Source organism: Cephus cinctus, unplaced genomic scaffold (assembly GCF_000341935.2).
Source record: "Cephus cinctus unplaced genomic scaffold, Ccin1 Ccin1_scaffold0997, whole genome shotgun sequence".
NCBI classification, from domain to species: Eukaryota; Metazoa; Arthropoda; class Insecta; order Hymenoptera; family Cephidae; genus Cephus; species Cephus cinctus.
The window spans coordinates 557,339-574,724 of record NW_014333542.1 but is presented as its reverse complement, the minus strand read 5'-3'; the positions used below and the strand labels follow the sequence as shown (position 1 = coordinate 574,724).

The 17,386-nt window shown below is 39.7% G+C and overlaps 2 protein-coding genes and 1 long non-coding RNA gene across 28 annotated transcripts; 1 reads left to right on the top strand and 2 right to left on the bottom strand.

Moving 5' to 3' along the window:
* Nucleotides 1–2,584: 2,584 nt before the first annotated feature.
* LOC112494922 lies at nucleotides 2,585–3,192 on the bottom strand. Its single transcript, XR_003060921.1, has 2 exons — nucleotides 3,055–3,192; nucleotides 2,585–2,979 (listed from the first exon to the last, which is right to left on the bottom strand). It is a non-coding gene; the product is annotated as an uncharacterized LOC112494922 (long non-coding RNA).
* Nucleotides 2,775–9,378, top strand: LOC107271500. Of its 2 annotated transcripts, XM_025088750.1 has the most exons (8): nucleotides 2,775–2,989; nucleotides 3,077–3,259; nucleotides 3,336–5,193; nucleotides 6,341–7,291; nucleotides 7,590–8,721; nucleotides 8,778–8,944; nucleotides 9,014–9,068; nucleotides 9,154–9,378. In XM_025088750.1, the coding sequence occupies exons 1-8, from the start codon at nucleotides 2,813–2,815 to the stop codon at nucleotides 9,164–9,166; spliced, it is 4,536 nt and encodes a 1,511-aa protein (XP_024944518.1). In that variant the 5' UTR covers nucleotides 2,775–2,812; the 3' UTR covers nucleotides 9,167–9,378. The 2 variants fall into 2 exon arrangements, with proteins under 2 accessions (XP_024944518.1, XP_024944519.1); XM_025088751.1 differs by lacking the exon at nucleotides 6,341–7,291.
* Nucleotides 9,379–9,452: 74 nt separating this feature from the next.
* LOC107271509 (cyclic AMP-responsive element-binding protein 1) lies at nucleotides 9,453–17,168 on the bottom strand. Of its 25 annotated transcripts, none has more exons than XM_025088774.1 (8): nucleotides 16,626–17,168; nucleotides 15,570–15,780; nucleotides 14,770–14,919; nucleotides 14,540–14,666; nucleotides 13,099–13,188; nucleotides 12,406–12,549; nucleotides 12,131–12,200; nucleotides 9,453–11,940 (listed from the first exon to the last, which is right to left on the bottom strand). In XM_025088774.1, the coding sequence occupies exons 2-8, from the start codon at nucleotides 15,759–15,761 to the stop codon at nucleotides 11,796–11,798; spliced, it is 918 nt and encodes a 305-aa protein (XP_024944542.1). In that variant the 5' UTR covers nucleotides 15,762–15,780; nucleotides 16,626–17,168; the 3' UTR covers nucleotides 9,453–11,795. The 25 variants fall into 25 exon arrangements, with proteins under 25 accessions (XP_024944542.1, XP_024944543.1, XP_024944544.1 ...); XM_025088775.1 differs by having other exon boundaries at nucleotides 12,131–12,191; nucleotides 16,626–17,166; XM_025088776.1 differs by having other exon boundaries at nucleotides 9,453–12,002; nucleotides 14,752–14,919; nucleotides 16,626–17,165.
* Between the last annotated feature and the right edge of the window lie 218 nt (nucleotides 17,169–17,386).

Sequence of the window (17,386 nt, the reverse complement as noted above, 5' to 3'; positions counted from 1 at the left end):
AAACGTATCTACGTTCCTGTCGTCGCGATGCACATGTGTGGGTAATTCTCGTCCACCTTTCGAGTTTAAGGCGGGCAGCAGGCAGTGCCCTCGAAATCAGCAAAGAAACCGGCTTGACTAGCGGCATTGCGGCATTACCAGCGACCCACACTTTTCGCACCGTGTGCTTTGGGCTCCTGCCTCCAGGTAGTACCTATAGGTAATCACGCTATGACGTTCCTGGCCCGTACTCCTCCGTCTATCTTGCCTACGTATCCCTACGAGCCTGAAGGCGTTGTAAAAGGAGTACCAGTAGAAGAGATACGTTGGCCTCCTTACGCGCCGGATGACTCTCGCCTGACAGACGTATTAGATATCCCGTGGGTGTTCGCGACTCCACGCTACGCCGATTATGTCTTCGACACCGCATCCTCGCACTCTTTCATTCTAACGCGTATCACTCCCCGCCTCTCACCTTAACCCTCTTTCTAACCTTTCCACACCATTTCTATCTCCTCCTACGCGTTCTTAATTCTTATCCTTTAAGCTTGACTAAACGACACCGGATGACGGTTGCACCTACGTAAATGGTATCGAAAGAAAAAGTCGAGTAGTAATACATAATCCAGACTGTACGTTTATGTTGAAAAATAAATATATTAGAGGCATTACGGTATATCGTTCTTGTTAAACAATTCCTCCGATGGCTATTGCGATGTCGGATGTAATCCCGTGAGGAAAGTACCGCTGACTTTTGGATTAATATTATTTGGTGCGTCATGGTTTGTTCGGCATGGATCGCTCGATCGAATCGGACTTTTAACAAGTCACGATAAAAAAAACTTTAAACCCGTTATATACCAGGATAATCTTGTAGTTTAGGAATCTAACTGATCAATGAGTCAGGTTCGATCAGGTTTATCCAGAGTAACATTAGGAAAGACTCGATTACGATTTTACTCAATGAGTCAAATTACCACGTAGCCCTATTGAAACCGTTGAGTGCGTCACTGCAGCTTGAAGGTACTAACGAAGTCAGTTAGTATCTTTCGAATTATGAAACAGTCGAACGATCAAACGAGTGACTGTATCATGCACGATTCCTTTCTCCCTAAAGAAGTCAAAGTAGAATAATGTAGAAAAACAGGTACAAAAGTATATCGACCGACTACCAAGAACAAATCGGTAGCGAATGATAATCGAGGGTACCGCTTGGCGAATCCGTTAAAAGGCCAATTAAAGTGTTTCTTGCCATGAGACACCGTTACGCGTCGAGTTTGGTGCTAAAAACGAGTTAATTGCCACTCGAGTCTCCCAACTAAATGAAAACGTTAACGACCTACCGTGCGACGAGATCCGAGAGTACGATGACAGTCGATTCCTGGATGAATCAGTTGGTCCTTCTTTTTAATACGATTTTTTTATCCGTTTTTTTTTTTACAATTAGATTACTCGTGGGAACGGACGTAAGATCAGGATTGGATATTGAATTTATTTTTTTGTGACTGTGTTCACGAGGGCCCCTCTTGCACCCCAGGCTTCAGGATTTCGGTACGGCATTGTTCCTCGATGCTATCGTGGGTCGTGCAGGCCGCATTTACGGGGGCGAATACGTCCTTGAAGTCAGCCAACGGACTCGACGAACCACGTCCACGGTCCACCCACTCGTGGAGAAGCGGCCACGCAGCCATCTGGTTGCTCATCCTATGAGATTCTGTCTGTTTTATCGAGGGAATTAATTGCCAGTGCTTTACGCTTCTGGGGAGACTGAGAGGGATGAAAATTATCCCTGGATATTAATGAAGAATAATCAGGATAATATCACGCTCCAGGGTGATAGCATGTACGAGGATTCATGATACTTATATTTACCATCTTGGCTCAAAGTGCAATTTATATAACTATACAGTCTTATCGAAAGACCTGCAGTGATCTTCGCTTTCTTATTATTTCTTCTCTATACTGAATCATAATCCACTCTCTCTCTCTCTCTCTCTCGCTCTCTCTGTCTGACTACGTAATTGAAATTTAATGAAGATCCCTACCAGAGCTCGAAATGGCCTTACCGAATATCACGGTCTATCTCGATCACTGCGTAATCGTTTAAAGCACAACACTAGGCTACTATTTCTATTGAACGTAAGAAGCCTCGGGCGTTGTACGTTGCATAATACATGATTCGTGATGTAGGCCTACCTACAACCCAAATAAATCGAAAGTGATATATATATATATATATATAGTTATATGCGTATGCGTATTAATATAGTACAAATAGGTTATGGATATTTATACCTATTGATCTATTACAACGGTTGACACATAAGATTGTCTAATACTGAGAAGTCATAAGACATTGTATAGATAGGCAGGAAAGTTTAGTATTAAAAATGATACTTCAGATATACCCTGAACTCGTTTCCAGACTAAATTTAGGTCTAGAGAAATTGTCAGTGGACAAAAGGTAGAGATCGATCAGATCATTATCCAAAAAATCATGATAATGGTGAATGTTTGGTAGTAGAGCCCTTTTACAATGGTGGCCGTCAAAAACCGTGTATATATACGTATACAGACATACATATAAATAAATCTGGAGCCAGTATAAACGAAAGGATAATGTTGTCCAAGCAATACTTTTCCACAATCATTCCTACATGATCCGTGTCACTGGAATACAAATCTGTACATGCATATAGTAAACTCGAATGAGTCGCAGTAATTTTAGCACGTGAGTAATCGAATTAACGATGTGATATTTGCGTTGCAGCGCAAATCGCAAAGAGATGATCGAGCCCCGGTATTGAGCAAGATCTGCCCACACGAACGGAAGATGGAACTGGTATTCTCACCAGGTAGGATAAATGACAACGAGGGAGATCCCTTCCAGAATGAAGAGGTACGTGAGTGGTCCCACGTCGATCGTCTGACTGGCATGCTAGAACGTGCCAGGATCGAGACCGGTCGATGGCAAACTAGAAACCAGGGTGCTGCACATTCCTACGGCAAGGTAGATTATCGATAATTACCAGGTCTCTGAGTTCTGATAAACATTTATTTAAATGATTGTATTACCACTGCTCTTCCGTCCAACCAGGTGATCGACTCGCGTGAACGTAATTCCGCAGACGGTAGTGTCGTGCAGAAGGCTAGGAGGCAGGTTGAGATATTCCAAAGTCAAGCAGCTGGTGGCAGGTCATACCAGGTCGTGAGAGCCTCTCAATGGTCATCTTCCAGAGTCACTGACTCCACCTCCACCAGTCCTGTACCTGTCACTTTTGTAAGCGTATAGAATTTTTCTGTATACTTTTTTCCTGCACTATAAATCATCTTCTTAAGGAACGTCTGCGTTACAGAGTGACACTCACCGCAAGAACGAAGCGGATGGCAAGGTTGAGGTTAAGGCTGGTTTTCGAAGAGCGATCACGGCGACAGAGGATCCTGGTCTGAACAGATTGTCTCAGGTGTCGAGACTGTGTAGGCAGATTCACAACGAGACCCTTAACAATAAATCCTTGACAGCGTCCAAGCTGAATTCTTCGCCGGTGACTAACAGGCGTCTGAAGAGACCAGAAGTAAGAGAGGATGGAAGGTCCTTGTGTTTGCTGAACGGAAAGAAGAGCACGTCCAACGAAGATATAACGAATTTGATTAACGAAAAGGATACGGTTGTTCCGCAGACTAAATTTACCAGAGATTGTAGAACAAGACGTTCTCTGCAGATAACGAACTCTAGTACGGATTCAAGTTGGAGAGACAGGAAAGAAGCCAACAGGAAGATGAACGGAACCGGCAGTGTGAGACTATCAGACCTGAGTTTGAAATCCAAAGCCACCACGAATGGTACACACAAGATAGACATCAAGGAACCTGATGATTATTCTAGAAAAGAGAGCACGTTGACCCATGGAGAGAATGAAAGCGTGCAGCATGAAAATATTGTTAAAAAATTTGATTCCACTGTAGGAATTAATCGTAACAAGCTCAGGTCTTATGTGCTGGGTGTGGAAAGTTCCAGCGATAAGGAAACAGACAGTTCTGCTAGTAATGTCAGTGACGCAACGACACGCAGAATTTTATCTACGCTTTCCTTCAAAGATACTACTGAAAGAGACAGCGAAAGTTCAAACAGTGGTAGCGAAAATTCTCCACGTAGAATTTCAACGCTTTCCTTCAAAGATTTTAACCCGATCAGAGATAAGAATGATAACTCTATTGATAACCATAACGAAATTAGTCGAAGGACCTCTAAGATCTCTTTTGATAAACGTGACAAGGGTGACAGAGACTTTGACAACTATGAATATCACAGGCCACAGACATTGTCCAGCATTGCCAATATATCCAAGACACTTCATTCTGTTCCTTCTATTAAATCTACCACCTCAGGTAAATCCAATACTACTGTAGTCCACCTGAGCAGTACTCCGTCTGATCAGGATAGTCATTTACTGTCCAAGCAGAACATAGTGACGGTGAGATCATCAGGAACGAACGTAGGAACCATTCCTGTAGGAGTACTTCAGTGTAGAATTCAGTCATCCAGCGTTCATCATCCTAATGAGAGTTTGAACGACCTGGACCTTGAGAGGCACAAGGAGTATCATCTACAAGAAGAATTAGACTTGAGAAACCAGGTCGATTCCTTAGATAAAAATAGTCATACGCACAACGACTTCCTGGGCGTGTCTCTAGGCAGGCCAACGAAGAAGGTGGGTTTCTGCAAAACGGAAGTTCACTTTGCTGCGGATTCCGGGAAGGTGAATATCGTCGAGACGGACGGGAAGCCGCCGCCGTCTAATAAATTTCGTAGACGTCGTCGTGGCACTCTGGGTATTCCTGTAATCAATAAGAATCTGCCTCATATTCATTTCGGCGATACTTCCTATGAGAAATATATATTCGGTGGCAGTAATACTGTCCAGGGTGATAAGATTACGTCACCGGATCTCAGTAACATCCGGAAACGTGGTGAATTTGAGAAATCATTGAAGCCAACAGATTCAAATGTGATATTTGATCAGAAAAATGGATGGGGAGTAAGACTGAAATCCATCCTCGAGCCCGAATATAGAAATAGTATTAATGTTGACATCACTTCCGGTATCGGTTACGATAACGATGCGAAAACAATGGATCAAAAGATACGTGGTCACACTACTACGGTGAATCTTGGTGCTAACGTTCTGTCCAAAATGCAGCATATCGAGCAAGGTATTTATCAGTGATAAAAAAACTATTTCAAAAATTCATTCCCAAATACTATAGCATGCAGAGTAATATATTCCTACGTCTTATCGCGTCTATCGATGATTAAATTCTTTTTTTTGCAAAATGGCCACCGCCATACTATATCCTTATTTATTACTGTGCATGCACAATACGTAGAGTAGACTTTAATTGAATTAACCAATGATAAAAATAACAATATTTCATCAATCTACTTCCTACGGCTGCTTCTTATCATTAATGCGTCTATATATGATTTTTTTTTTTTACTATTTTAACAGTAATACTGCGCGGGAGATGACTGGTTCATTTTATCAGTATCAGTAAAATTCAACTCGAACCTTTACAGTAACGAGATAGAAAAAAGTAAGATATGCTTGCATCGAGCTCTCCACTTTATCTCTTTCATCCCGTAAGCACTGTACCATCCGGTAGAACGTAAATTGCCAATTAAGGCAATTAACAACGTAACGCTTCGTTACTAAAATTCACAAAATCATACAAAAAAAAAGGACGACAACGAAAAAAGATCCTCTGCAAATCAAAAAAGCTCATTGCGCAGTTCTCTACCAAATTATCAAGACATCGTATCTGCTTCTTGTCGTCTGCAACCACGACTCAAATTATCCTACAGTAATCACAATAATAACTCGACCTTCAAGTAATTTTTACTTTTCAATTGTAATAGGTAGTAGCTTGTGCTATAGCAAAAAAAAAGGCTCTATCATTTCACACTGCTTCTGTTACAGCAAGTCTTCAGCGTTATTGCGAAGCGACATAATCCAACCGCCTGTCGAGCGTCAACTTTCTCGTTAAAAATTGATTTATAGTATTATAGATTAAAAAAATTAAATTCTTAGGTTATTCTATGCTCCTCCTTCTTGCAGTAACGCAAACGTAGTTGTCTCGTTTACAAAAGAGCATTTTCACGCTACTCTGACGAATTTAATTAATAAATATTTTCTAATGTATCCAAGTAACACGAATCTATCACACGCATGGGAAGGTCTCAAAGTCGCAAGTATGATATACGTATGCACGCGAGTATAGAGTGTGAAAGAGTGTGTGAGAGAGGGAGAGAGAGAGAGAGAAAGTGATAAACAACAAAGCAGAGAAAAAATACAATTTCCAGGGAAATGCAATCCTATAAGCACTGGAATTCATCTGCGTTTTGAAGCACGACCAGAATCATTAGGATCCGTAACAAGGAGGAGTAAACTAGAGGACTTAGAGAACTCTAGAAAGATTTCACTCCAGATGCCATCAGGGATGTCTAGGCTGTCCAGACCTTTGATCCAGAATCATCAACCTGGACTGAAGTCCACTCATCTTGTCATGAGTCTGAAGAGTGCCAATAACATTAGCGCTGTCATCAGGAATAAAATCAGTGATGACTTCGACGTGATTTCGCACGGCAGGTTAACCCAAGATGATTTGCGCGACACGGCAGCATCTTTGAAGAAAAATAATACAATGATTAGCATAAATAAAAATAGCCTGAAATCGCTAGAGAATATTTCAAACGATACAAAGACTCCATTCTTATCCCTCGTTAACGTACAGAATGCTCCAGTTCGTTCGACGAATTTTGATAATTTCTTCTCCTCGCTTCCTGCCTGCACGGAAGTGACGCTGCGTCGAGAGGAGGCTGATTTTGATCTGGAGAATAATAATTGTAAGACGTCAAGCAACATTTCGAATGTATTTTCTACGAAGAACGAGATAACGTCATCCGCCATGATGAAAATGAAACTGAATACTGGAGTCAATGTGAACACGCCTTACTATTCGAATCGTATGAAAATAATGACATCGAGAATACCCAATCGTATTGGGTGCGCCAGCTGCAAGAGAACGATTAATAAAATAATAAAAAATCAAGATAATCAGCAGCAGTACAGTTCCGGAAGTGAACAAGCCGACGAGGAAGTTCGTTCGTACATGCTGGGATCGGATCTTCATGAAGATCAATATTCATGTAACGAATTCGATCGTACGGAATTTAAGGAGACGAAGAGACTCGATAAATGGAAATCAAGTCCACCCCTGATTATTCATACTAAAGAAGATAATATTTGCACAGGTAGCAGCAGGCTTAAGAATAATTGCGATCATTTTCATTTTTACTCCCTTCACTATACATATAGTCATTGCGCAATTGATTTTTAACATTTTTTTTTCTATTGTCAATTTTCATTGTAAACTCCGTGCGTCGTTATCGAAATCTATCTTGTTATCACAAAGGTTCGAGTATTTTATAAAATAAAAAAAGAGAGATATTATCTAGCTTTACGCAGCCGTGAGAACTGACTCGCTTTTAAAGTAACGAAATTGATTTACCTTATTGATTATTAATTGTATTATGATTTTCATTCCCACAGAAGAATCAGGTCTGAATAACGTCGATGAACTCCTGCTCAATGAGATCTCAGAAACCATAGCGATCCCTAGTCCGGAAGGGAGACGCAAGGAGCCATCGATAGATCCAGTCGAGAGAGTCTGTGATAAGAAAGATCCGGTATTAGGAAAAGTCAACAAGATTGATAGTAACAGTGTTTTATCTTCGGACACAGAAAATAATCCTGTACTTCTTAAAGTGGTGACTACTCACAAGCCAGTGACTGCTATAGTGGAGAGCGATCGTTCTCCTGATCTTAATAAAAGAAAGATAAGGTCCACGATTATAAATAAAGACGAGAGAGTTATAGAGCATAGTAAAAAAGGATCACGAAGGACTCTTGATATAATGGATAGACGAGCGAAGCACGAAGCCAAAGATCACTGTGATAATTCCAGAGAAAAAATAACGAAGAATTCATATAATAAAAAGGACAATAATCTAGATCCTGTGTACGTTAATGTCTTTGACGCTACTGAGAGTGACGTACCGCTCTATGAGAACTATCAGGTTGATAATAAAAAGGAGTCCAAGGAAGATAGAAAGGATAAGAGTGTGAATGGCGAGCGCGATTCACCTTTGGCAGAATTAAAGAGAGTGACCAATGAGACACTGAGGTCTGTGAACGAAAGAGGATCAAAATCTGATTCTAGTAGGAAGGATAGCAAGGATGAAAGTAACGTAAGAGAATCTCGTAGAGTGAAGAAGCATCAGCTGGATACAATTTCCGAGAGCAGGGTAAACGACAGTGAGAAGCGTGGTAGAAGGAAGGAGATTAAATTGAAAGGTAAAGAGAGAAGACTCACCTCTTCGTCCACGTCGAGTATTGACAGTATTGGTCGGATGCCAAGTGAAACTGTCAAGAGACAAAATTCCAAACGACACGATAACAAGTCTACGGGATCAAGAGACTCGACCGAGTCTCGCGCCAAGTCTGGTAATTCGCGTGAAGGTAGCAGAGATCGTAAGAGAGTCGTGGATGACGTATCGGACGGTAAAGTCACTCGCGACAAAGGAGATTCCGTCGGTAAAGAAAAATCGAAAAATTCTACGAATAAAATTAGGGAATTAGCTGGAAATATTAATGTTGACAAGAAACTTAATGGGTCCACTAGGTAAGCTAGTGAATAATATAATTAATTCATTTTTATGTCATCATTTTTACTTTCAGATCTAAGAAACCAATTGAAATTGTATATCAGACGGCAGTGTATAATATGAAAAATGAAAAACTTTCGAAACCTTTGAAAACGAAGGAATCAAAGTCACCGCGATACATTAATGATCTCATATGCGGAAGTAAATCGAAACGGCCAGTCGATGTGAAACGTGTCAAAGGTAATTACAATGGACTTTGATTGTATTTGATTATATTTATATCATTAATAAATATTATTCATGTACCAGCTACTGCTACGTCGCAGCAGTACACGAGTAACAAAGGTGCTTCCCAGGCAAACAGGTAAATTTTTCAATAATTATATTTAATTTAAAAAACACTTAATGTAATCGCAATAAAATTAATCACCTTTTCGTTATTCTTGCAGATACTGGAAATAAAAGAAATGAAGTAACTAAAACTCGAGTCTCTTCGCGTCGACAAGTTCCTCGTATCTCTTACTCAACCTTCCAGGCTAATAATAAAACTTAATACTAAATTAAGAAGCTGTGCTACTACGTATTAGGCAAAATAATAGTTCCTCTTTACACATGCTTATTACTTCCTATACTGGAGCTTTCTTCAAATAAAATTTACAATTTCACAAAAAGTATCCTTACGTTGCAGTTACTTGCGAGCAAGTTCTTTCAATCCTCAAAAATAAATAGGGACAAATGACAACACATATTTTATCAATAGATTTACAAGCTATATTTTTTCAAGAAGGCCAATGATATGTAAAAATACATATATTATCTATATACAATACTTTATAATATTATAGGTGCAGCAACCAAGATATACATATATCATACATATATTCATATTTGCAATATCGAGTGGAACTCGCCAAGAATTCACAGAAGAAGTTCTTCCGCTTTGCTAATAAAATTATTAGAACGCATCAACCCAATTATCAATGAACAAGTTGCAATGACGAGAAGGAAATTATGAAGAACAGGTTAACAATCATTAGCGAATCATTAAGTTTACCCTGCGACTTCGCGCACACTACTTATACACCTAACTACCATTTCTCATAAGAGGCATTTCAGTTTTTGTCATCTTCACATTTATTTCATTCTTTTTCTTTGTTTCTCTTCTCTTGCCCTACAGTTCAGATTGGCTAAAAAGACAACTGACACTGAGGACAAACCCTGACTGTCACGTTACTCGCATGCAAAAAATTATTAATAAGAACCCATAAGAGGAAAAAGAAAATATATAAATTCTGTTACAAAACTCAAAGTGTGAACATATCGGATCAGATAAAAAGAATTAATCGACTTACAGAGTAACGCGACAAATCACTTAAAAGTAAATTGTACGATTACAACAGTATCCCTCGTTAAAATCATCATCAGCCTGTACAAAGCGTATTTTACGTATTATTGGAAAATTCTTTTCTTTTACACGGAATCTCGCGTGTCCTGTGATACGAGCTAATGCTTAGCACAATTTTACACAGTCATCACGAGAATCCTGAGGTATGGACAAAGTCGGGTGTCACAGACAAGACTTTAATATATATATATATATGTGTTAGTTTTTTCTGGATGCCATTTTCTCTTAAAGACACATTATTGAATCGAGATAAAAAAATCAAGGACGAGTCGTTAGTGAACAATAAGAATATTATCGAATTAATCCGCTTTCTTGATGTTTGTTTAACTGCATTATTTTTCTTAAGTTCCTCGTAAACGACATAAAAATACCCTCGATGCTCCGAAGGGATGGTAAAACTCGAATATTTTTCCACGATTACAGCGAGTGACGTGAACGAAGTGAAACGAGAGATATTTTGCTAAAAAGTTTACATGGCGACAAATAATATGTTTAAAATATCGTTTCTACCCATATTCTATTATCTGATACATAATAATTAATTAATATCTATTTTATATATATATATATATATATATATATATATATATATTTATATGTATATACTGCAATCTGCAAGGCACTCCAGATTTATATTACATCTATATTTTACAACGTGTGTGACGTCCAGCGCAGAGAATACGTGGCGAATTGAAAAATTGGCGAAATATCAGTTACAGTACTAACATCTAATACATAGTACTAGTTTGACTTCTGCCGTATCTCTTCCATTTTTTCGCATCTTGCCATTGGTATCATTCAATTCGCTCGCACTTTTTTCCCCTCGGTACCCTGCACTGGACAGAGGAAAGCAAATTGTATTCTAAACATTTCCCCTTTCGATATACAATATTATCCCAATAAGCATGAGGATTCGATTCGCGATCAAAGAATCCAGAGTCCCAGGTGACTCGCGCGCGATTATCACTTGCAAAAATATTACTCGCCGTCGACAAATTCACCTTTCGCCCTTAGCACAGGATACACAGAGGACAAACTACAATTTTCAAAAATCTTTCGTTCTCTCGACAATGTGGAGAGCACGAAAGAGATATTACAAACTGACAGTTTAAACAGTCGCCACAAGCGTATTGCTTCGTGCAGACTTAAGATTCGTGTCACGCACGTCGGGCCCAACTGTCTTATAAATATCGTCAATAAAAGGACCTCTCGTCTATCCCGCCGTCTGATGTTTATACAAAAAATAGGGTCCTCGAAATTCTTGCCTACAGCAGTGTTTGCGTAACTCGCAAACCTTTGGCTTCTCTTTGCTTTAGTACAGGGCAAGTTTCACAAGCCTTCTTCGACGTAACAGTATTACTAGTAGTCATAGTGTGGTGGTGAAGTTTGAAATGGTAGATAGTAACAACAGTGTATTAGCAGTAGTGGTAGTAGCAGTAGTAGTAGTAGTAGTAGTAAAAGTAGTGGTGGTAGCAGTAGTGGTAGTAGTTATGGATGGTAGTAGTAGTAGTAGTAGTAGTAGGTAGTACATAAATACAATATGTTACAAGTGACACTTAACTATACGAATGCATGTACATCACTGTTGTCCACCTAACAACATTTATGATAACGCACGAGTAACAGTACATGTACAGGGTCGCAAAACGCGTCTTTGATACGTCGTTCCAGCATGAAGTACCAACCTCAGTCAGTCTTTTGCTGGTAAAGTTCTTTCAGCGACTTAAGTTCGTCGATCAGGGTCTGGTTTCTATTTTCCAGCACAGCCACTCGATTCTCTAAACACTTTATGTACTCCTTCTTTTTTCTTCTACACTCGCGCGCCGCCTCTCTGCAAGTATTTCAGTCTGTTTAATCATCAAGCCCGTTTTTCCCACACTATTGCGGAAATCGCTAATGTAAGCAGAAAGACACATTGGCCGTGAGTCACGTGTGTTTCTTTCATTTCTTTCCTCCTTCGGTTATTTCTATATACGAGAAAGAGAGAAGATATATGTAAGATAAAAGATAAAGATTCTCACCTGTTCTTCAGTAGCCTTAGTTCTCGCTTCCTGGCTGCATCTTCCACCACGACACCGTGACCTGTGTGAGCTGTAAAAGTGAAGGAAACTGTATACTTGGAGTAAACGTTGGTATTGCGACCAATACTGCAACAGTACCAAAGACGTAAAGACAACGCAACTAAATAAAGATACAATTTATCCCAGTCCATGAAATCTAAGTAATGCGAAGTGACTGTGACAATGAAGTTCGAATAATCAATTACTCTACCTTGCAAGAAACATAGGGAACAAACCTGGGACAAAGAACTGAGCATCCGGACCCTGTGCGTATTGTACTATAGCTCCACCAGCTGTCGCTGCATTACTCATAGTTAGTGTATGTAGACCAGGTACACCTTCTCCTTGAGTAGTAATCTGAATAGTGCCAGCAGGAATAACTGTAAAAAAATTTTCAATTAGATACCGATCCTCTCCTCGCCTTGAAATTGATACAACGTGCAATAAAAGAGAATTTACTGGCGTTTGTTATGACCGGAAGTAACAAAGTCCTCCTGAACATCCTATATCGTTCTTTGATACTTGAAAAATATTGTACATACAACCCCCTTGTAAAGCTGTATACTCGTTAAAAGTGAAACGTTCATCGTGCAATTGATAGTCAGCAGTGAGAAAAAATAAAATCCCATGAACTAGGATGCCACACCAAGCATAAAATACTATAACGGTATATCTTAAAACGCAATAAGTGTAATAAAAGCACGAGACGATAAATAAGTAATTATCGTCGCTCTTATTCCTGTCTTTTGCTTTTATTGTTATTAATTGACTGATAAACGCTACGCGTAAGAGACCCCACGGTGTATAAATGTTCTTGCTTTGATTTTTTTTAAGCTAAATTCATTGTGATAAGCAATTAGGAGTAGCCGCTGAGGTGAAAGTGATTGGTTGGGCGACAGGAAAGATATACAGAAGAAAAAGTAACCAACCTGTCTGGTAATGGAGCGAGTGGGAAGACACTTCACTGTCGACGTTAGAGTCACACTCCGAGGAGGATTCTAGGGGGGGCAAACGACCCTCTGTAACACCGAATCAATCGAACCCCCCGTTAAAACAAAAAGAGCAATGATCTGGCTAATCATCAGTAATTGATATTAATCTCTAGGACTTATGTGAAAAAATATAGTCGCAGCAGCTCTTTCATTGTTGGGAATGATTACAATGACTTTTTTCAACTACGAGTTATCCGCATCCAGAAAGTTTTCATTAGAATTACATTAATAGCAAAGGATGTACAAACATACTTTCTGGCTACAGAATTCTGGCGTTTGGACAAATATTAAAAATAAAAAACTTGTCCTGTGCAGGCAAGACATGTATCAAGACAATTAAGGTAGCATTTCTTCTAGCTTATAAATAGAAATTAAACAGCATTGTATGAGATACCTAAATTTTGATAACACTATCGTTATTCTATGATTAGATAATTATCAGAATGTATGTCTGTATATACGCTGAAGCATGATTGGCGAAAAACACGAGAATAAGATTGTATAAATTTCATCTGTGTGTTTTGTTTGTTAATTAAAATAAACTGCCCCACCTGTCCCACCTCGGAGTACGCTATTGAACAGTATAAAAAGTAAACGTACACGGAGCAATAGTAATTGGAAAAAGAAGTAGCATGCCAATAACTTTAGAACGTACTACGAAGAATCGACAGGTAGATCATTTTCAAATATTCTTATCATACAAAAACCCAAGTCTCGTAGTCGGGCAATTTATCAGGGTGCTCGCGCTAAGGAACTAAATAAGCAAAGCGTCGTCGCCACATTGCACTAAAGAATTGAAGCTGCTCCTGGCGGCACTGAAGATGCAACAAGAGGAATACGCAATAGCACTTATGATCATATGTCATGTACACAGAAAGGTGGGTAATAGCTTGGCATGGCATCCTGGCTTTAACCTAACGTATCCTAGATACGTAGGGATGGCGTGTTGCACAGGTATACGTAGAGCCTCTTCAATTTAATGATAAGAACTGATACTTTCTCTCATAGTCATCGATCCACCATTGCACTGTCACCGAGCTAGGCTGGTAAAACGTATGAAATCACATGCACTTCTTGATATGAAGCAATGAAAGGAACTACTGCGGCAAGATATCCTTGAAATATAATGATCAACCTACGAATTGAGACATTTTTCTTCCATCCCGTATTGTATTTCGTTATCTTTAATCAGGCGATAATACAGAATCGCGGCATTGATTCAACTAAGGACTTATCTCCTTAACGAGGCTCGATACGATTGCTTGTGTATATAAATATTCGCGACGCAACGCAATTATGCTTGCAGTACGCACGTTTTACTTGCTTATTTACGGCTGTGAGATTGGAGAAGTGTTGTAAATAATTGCCTGGTGTTTACCTGCAATCTCACCTCCGCCTAAGTCGTTAAGAATCTTTCTGTAGGATGGCCGCCGCGTGAGAATGTCTCGTCTGTTCTTGGGTGATTCCTCGTCGGAGAAGCTGTCGTCGCTGCCAGTTTCGACGACCTTTTTATGAAAATAAAAAGTATTATGAAATTATGTTGATTAGGAAAAACCTTATTCAATAAGCCCAAGCAAAATAAACATAGACCTTGTATCCCGTGTGTACCTCTAGCGTCTGTAGACTGCCTTGCGTCGTTTGGATGACGGAATTTGGTTTACTGACGAGGATGACATTTCCCTTGGAAATGGCTACGGGTTGTATGTTTGTCGCAGTCTGAATAACAGACTGTTGGTTGGGCTGTATTACAGATTGTACCTGAAACAATGTAAAAAAATAAGTATAGACTATAGTCATATAGAGTAGGTATTAATGTTTAGATAGGAGATTGCTACAAGTTTTCAAAAATAGTACCAAGTCGACTTTAAAATGGACTTGAAGAGAAAAGAAAACGTCACGGATACCATAAATCTGTGAATATTTGCACTGTCCTACTGAGACTATCTGTCTCAAAAACTGACTAATTCCATGTAGTACTGTTTACGCAGCGTTGGTATTTATCAGAATTCGAAGTTAATGAGTGTACACAGTACAAAACACGATTCAAATTATTTGTCAATTAGTATGATTGTACTTGGCCTTGTGCACATTTGTCACAGACGGTACCGTGATTGCAAAATAAAGTTTTTTTGAGATTTAAAATGGTAGCATTGTAGCGAGCATATAAGTGAAACATAAGGTGTACATTCTTGAAAGCCAAAGAGCGGTTTGTGCCAGTACCGTTCTTGGCAGATATTCTACGATGCACTGAGGGACCAAAACCAGCATTATGCAAAATGAATGGAATTAGAGTGTCTACCTGATAAATCAAAAAGCAAAATTGTAATAAATCGTGAGGCATGCTCGGAAATAAAAGTAAAATCAAATATGTTATCGAGCATAGATACACAGGAGAACCTCCTGTATACCTGCGTGGTCCCTGAAGAAGGGAGTGTCAGTTGCACAATGCTGGTGGACGCTACCAGATGATGGGTTTGATGTTGGTGGGATCTACTGAGAGACTGTACCGATGTAGCAATTGCTGGTGCAGCATCACCGCTCTGGGAGCCCTGCGACAAAGGGTCAACAGCTGATCCGTTTTCTTCAACCATACTTTCCATAGCCTGGGGACCTCGAGCCCTAGAAAAATAAGAGATCACTAATAACACAGCTATCGTAACAATAAACAAATATAGATATACTATACGACACAAAATATACCACTTATAAAATATATCTGCTTAACAAGAATGTCTCTACCAACGTAACAGATATATAAATTAAATATGAATATAACAAAAGATAGCCGAAAATATAAAAACCTTTCTCAAAGAAATAGAGCTTATCTTTATCATCACTATTTACTACTCCCAAGAAGATTTTGATGAAATCAGTCATAAATACTGTGTCAACTTAACAAACACCACCGTAAGTATCCAGTAGAAAAATAAATAAGAGTACAAAAATCACGACGATAAACACTGACAAATAATTAAAAGGATATAAAGAACGAGTGAAAATTAATTAAATCTCATTAGGAATCATCGAACCGTTTCGAAATCTCCCGCCAGTGTGAAGTACACGGCGCAGCAACTGCGTCATTTACATAAGCGTGTCTAAAAATAATAAGTGAACAATAAACCGAAAGAGGATGTTTTCCGCGAGTAGCTTGCAGGTAAACACCGCGTCGTAAGCGAGACTCAAGAAGAATCCATGATCGCGAATAACGTGTCGAGGATTCAAGTGGTCAGTCAGGAACGGATAGTTCGCGCCGCGCGAATCCACGGGACGGCTGCACTTTTGAAGAAATTCCAGCAAAGATCTTTCTCAAGACGCCATATTTTACAGCTTATCCGGCGGTAGACGCGAAACTCGCGATGTTAGCCACGCGAAACACGACAGGGACGGGTCAGCAGGCATTTCGGGTGTATTGCAAGTGCGGTGGTCCATGCCCGCTTGTTATTATTCTCCAGCTGGGTACTTACCAGTTACGTATTCCTCGTCACCAACTTTGCTGCAATCGGAGTGGGCAAACGGGCAGGTACGTAGCAGCCACGTCAAAACTCCAGTGGCTTCGTCACTGGTGGAGCCCACGACCTCCGAGCTGCGCGTCACCACCAAAATGGCCGACCAGCTCCCCGTCGACCCCTTGTGGCCGGCCCGCGCATCACCTTTCCCACTTTTACGCCAGATTAAACGTCCGATTCTCCGATTCCTTTTCTCGAAGAAACCGCACGAAGCATCTACACGAACCAAAGACTCTCGTCCAAGTTCCTTACGATTTTTCCACTCCATCACATACTGTACTCCATCACACATCTACTCGCCGAGCTTTAACACGAGGCCCCACACGTGCCACAGGGACTACTTTTTTCCACAGCCAGTATCGCACCATTCAAAATTAGCACAATCAATGTCCATTGCTCAATGTTTTACTTAAGTTTTTCTAATATTTTCTACATCATTTTCTACGTGGCAATTGCTAAATGTCGCCAGAGTACGAAAGCTGCAGCACCGTATACTTCAGGCAAAGTACTGCACTAAACATAGAGTATAGTAAAATTTCGTTCTATCTTCAGACGTTTCTATCTTCATCAAATTAATATTTGTTGCAGTTTTTTAAATTATTTAATACCGTAAAAAGACTAATACTTGCTACTGACTGTATTGTGTATGCATCATAAAAAACAGCTAGTCACTTTTATTTTAATTTTCATCAAGAAATCGACCTTCTCCAATGAATAGT

Coding starts and splice junctions, on each gene's coding strand:
- LOC107271500 (XM_025088750.1), top strand. CDS start 2,813: ATGGAACTGGTATTCTCACCAGGTAGGATAAATGACAACGAGGGAGAT. Junction 3,260..3,335: donor GTCCTGTACCTGTCACTTTT/GTAAGCGTATAG, acceptor TCTGCGTTACAG/AGTGACACTCACCGCAAGAA. Junction 8,945..9,013: donor CGATGTGAAACGTGTCAAAG/GTAATTACAATG, acceptor TTCATGTACCAG/CTACTGCTACGTCGCAGCAG.
- LOC107271509 (XM_015747599.2), bottom strand. CDS start 15,761: ATGGAAAGTATGGTTGAAGAAAACGGATCAGCTGTTGACCCTTTGTCG. Junction 14,667..14,751: donor AGGTACACACGGGATACAAG/GTCTATGTTTAT, acceptor TTTCATAAAAAG/GTCGTCGAAACTGGCAGCGA. Junction 11,941..12,130: donor CTAAGGCTACTGAAGAACAG/GTGAGAATCTTT, acceptor AAATACTTGCAG/AGAGGCGGCGCGCGAGTGTA.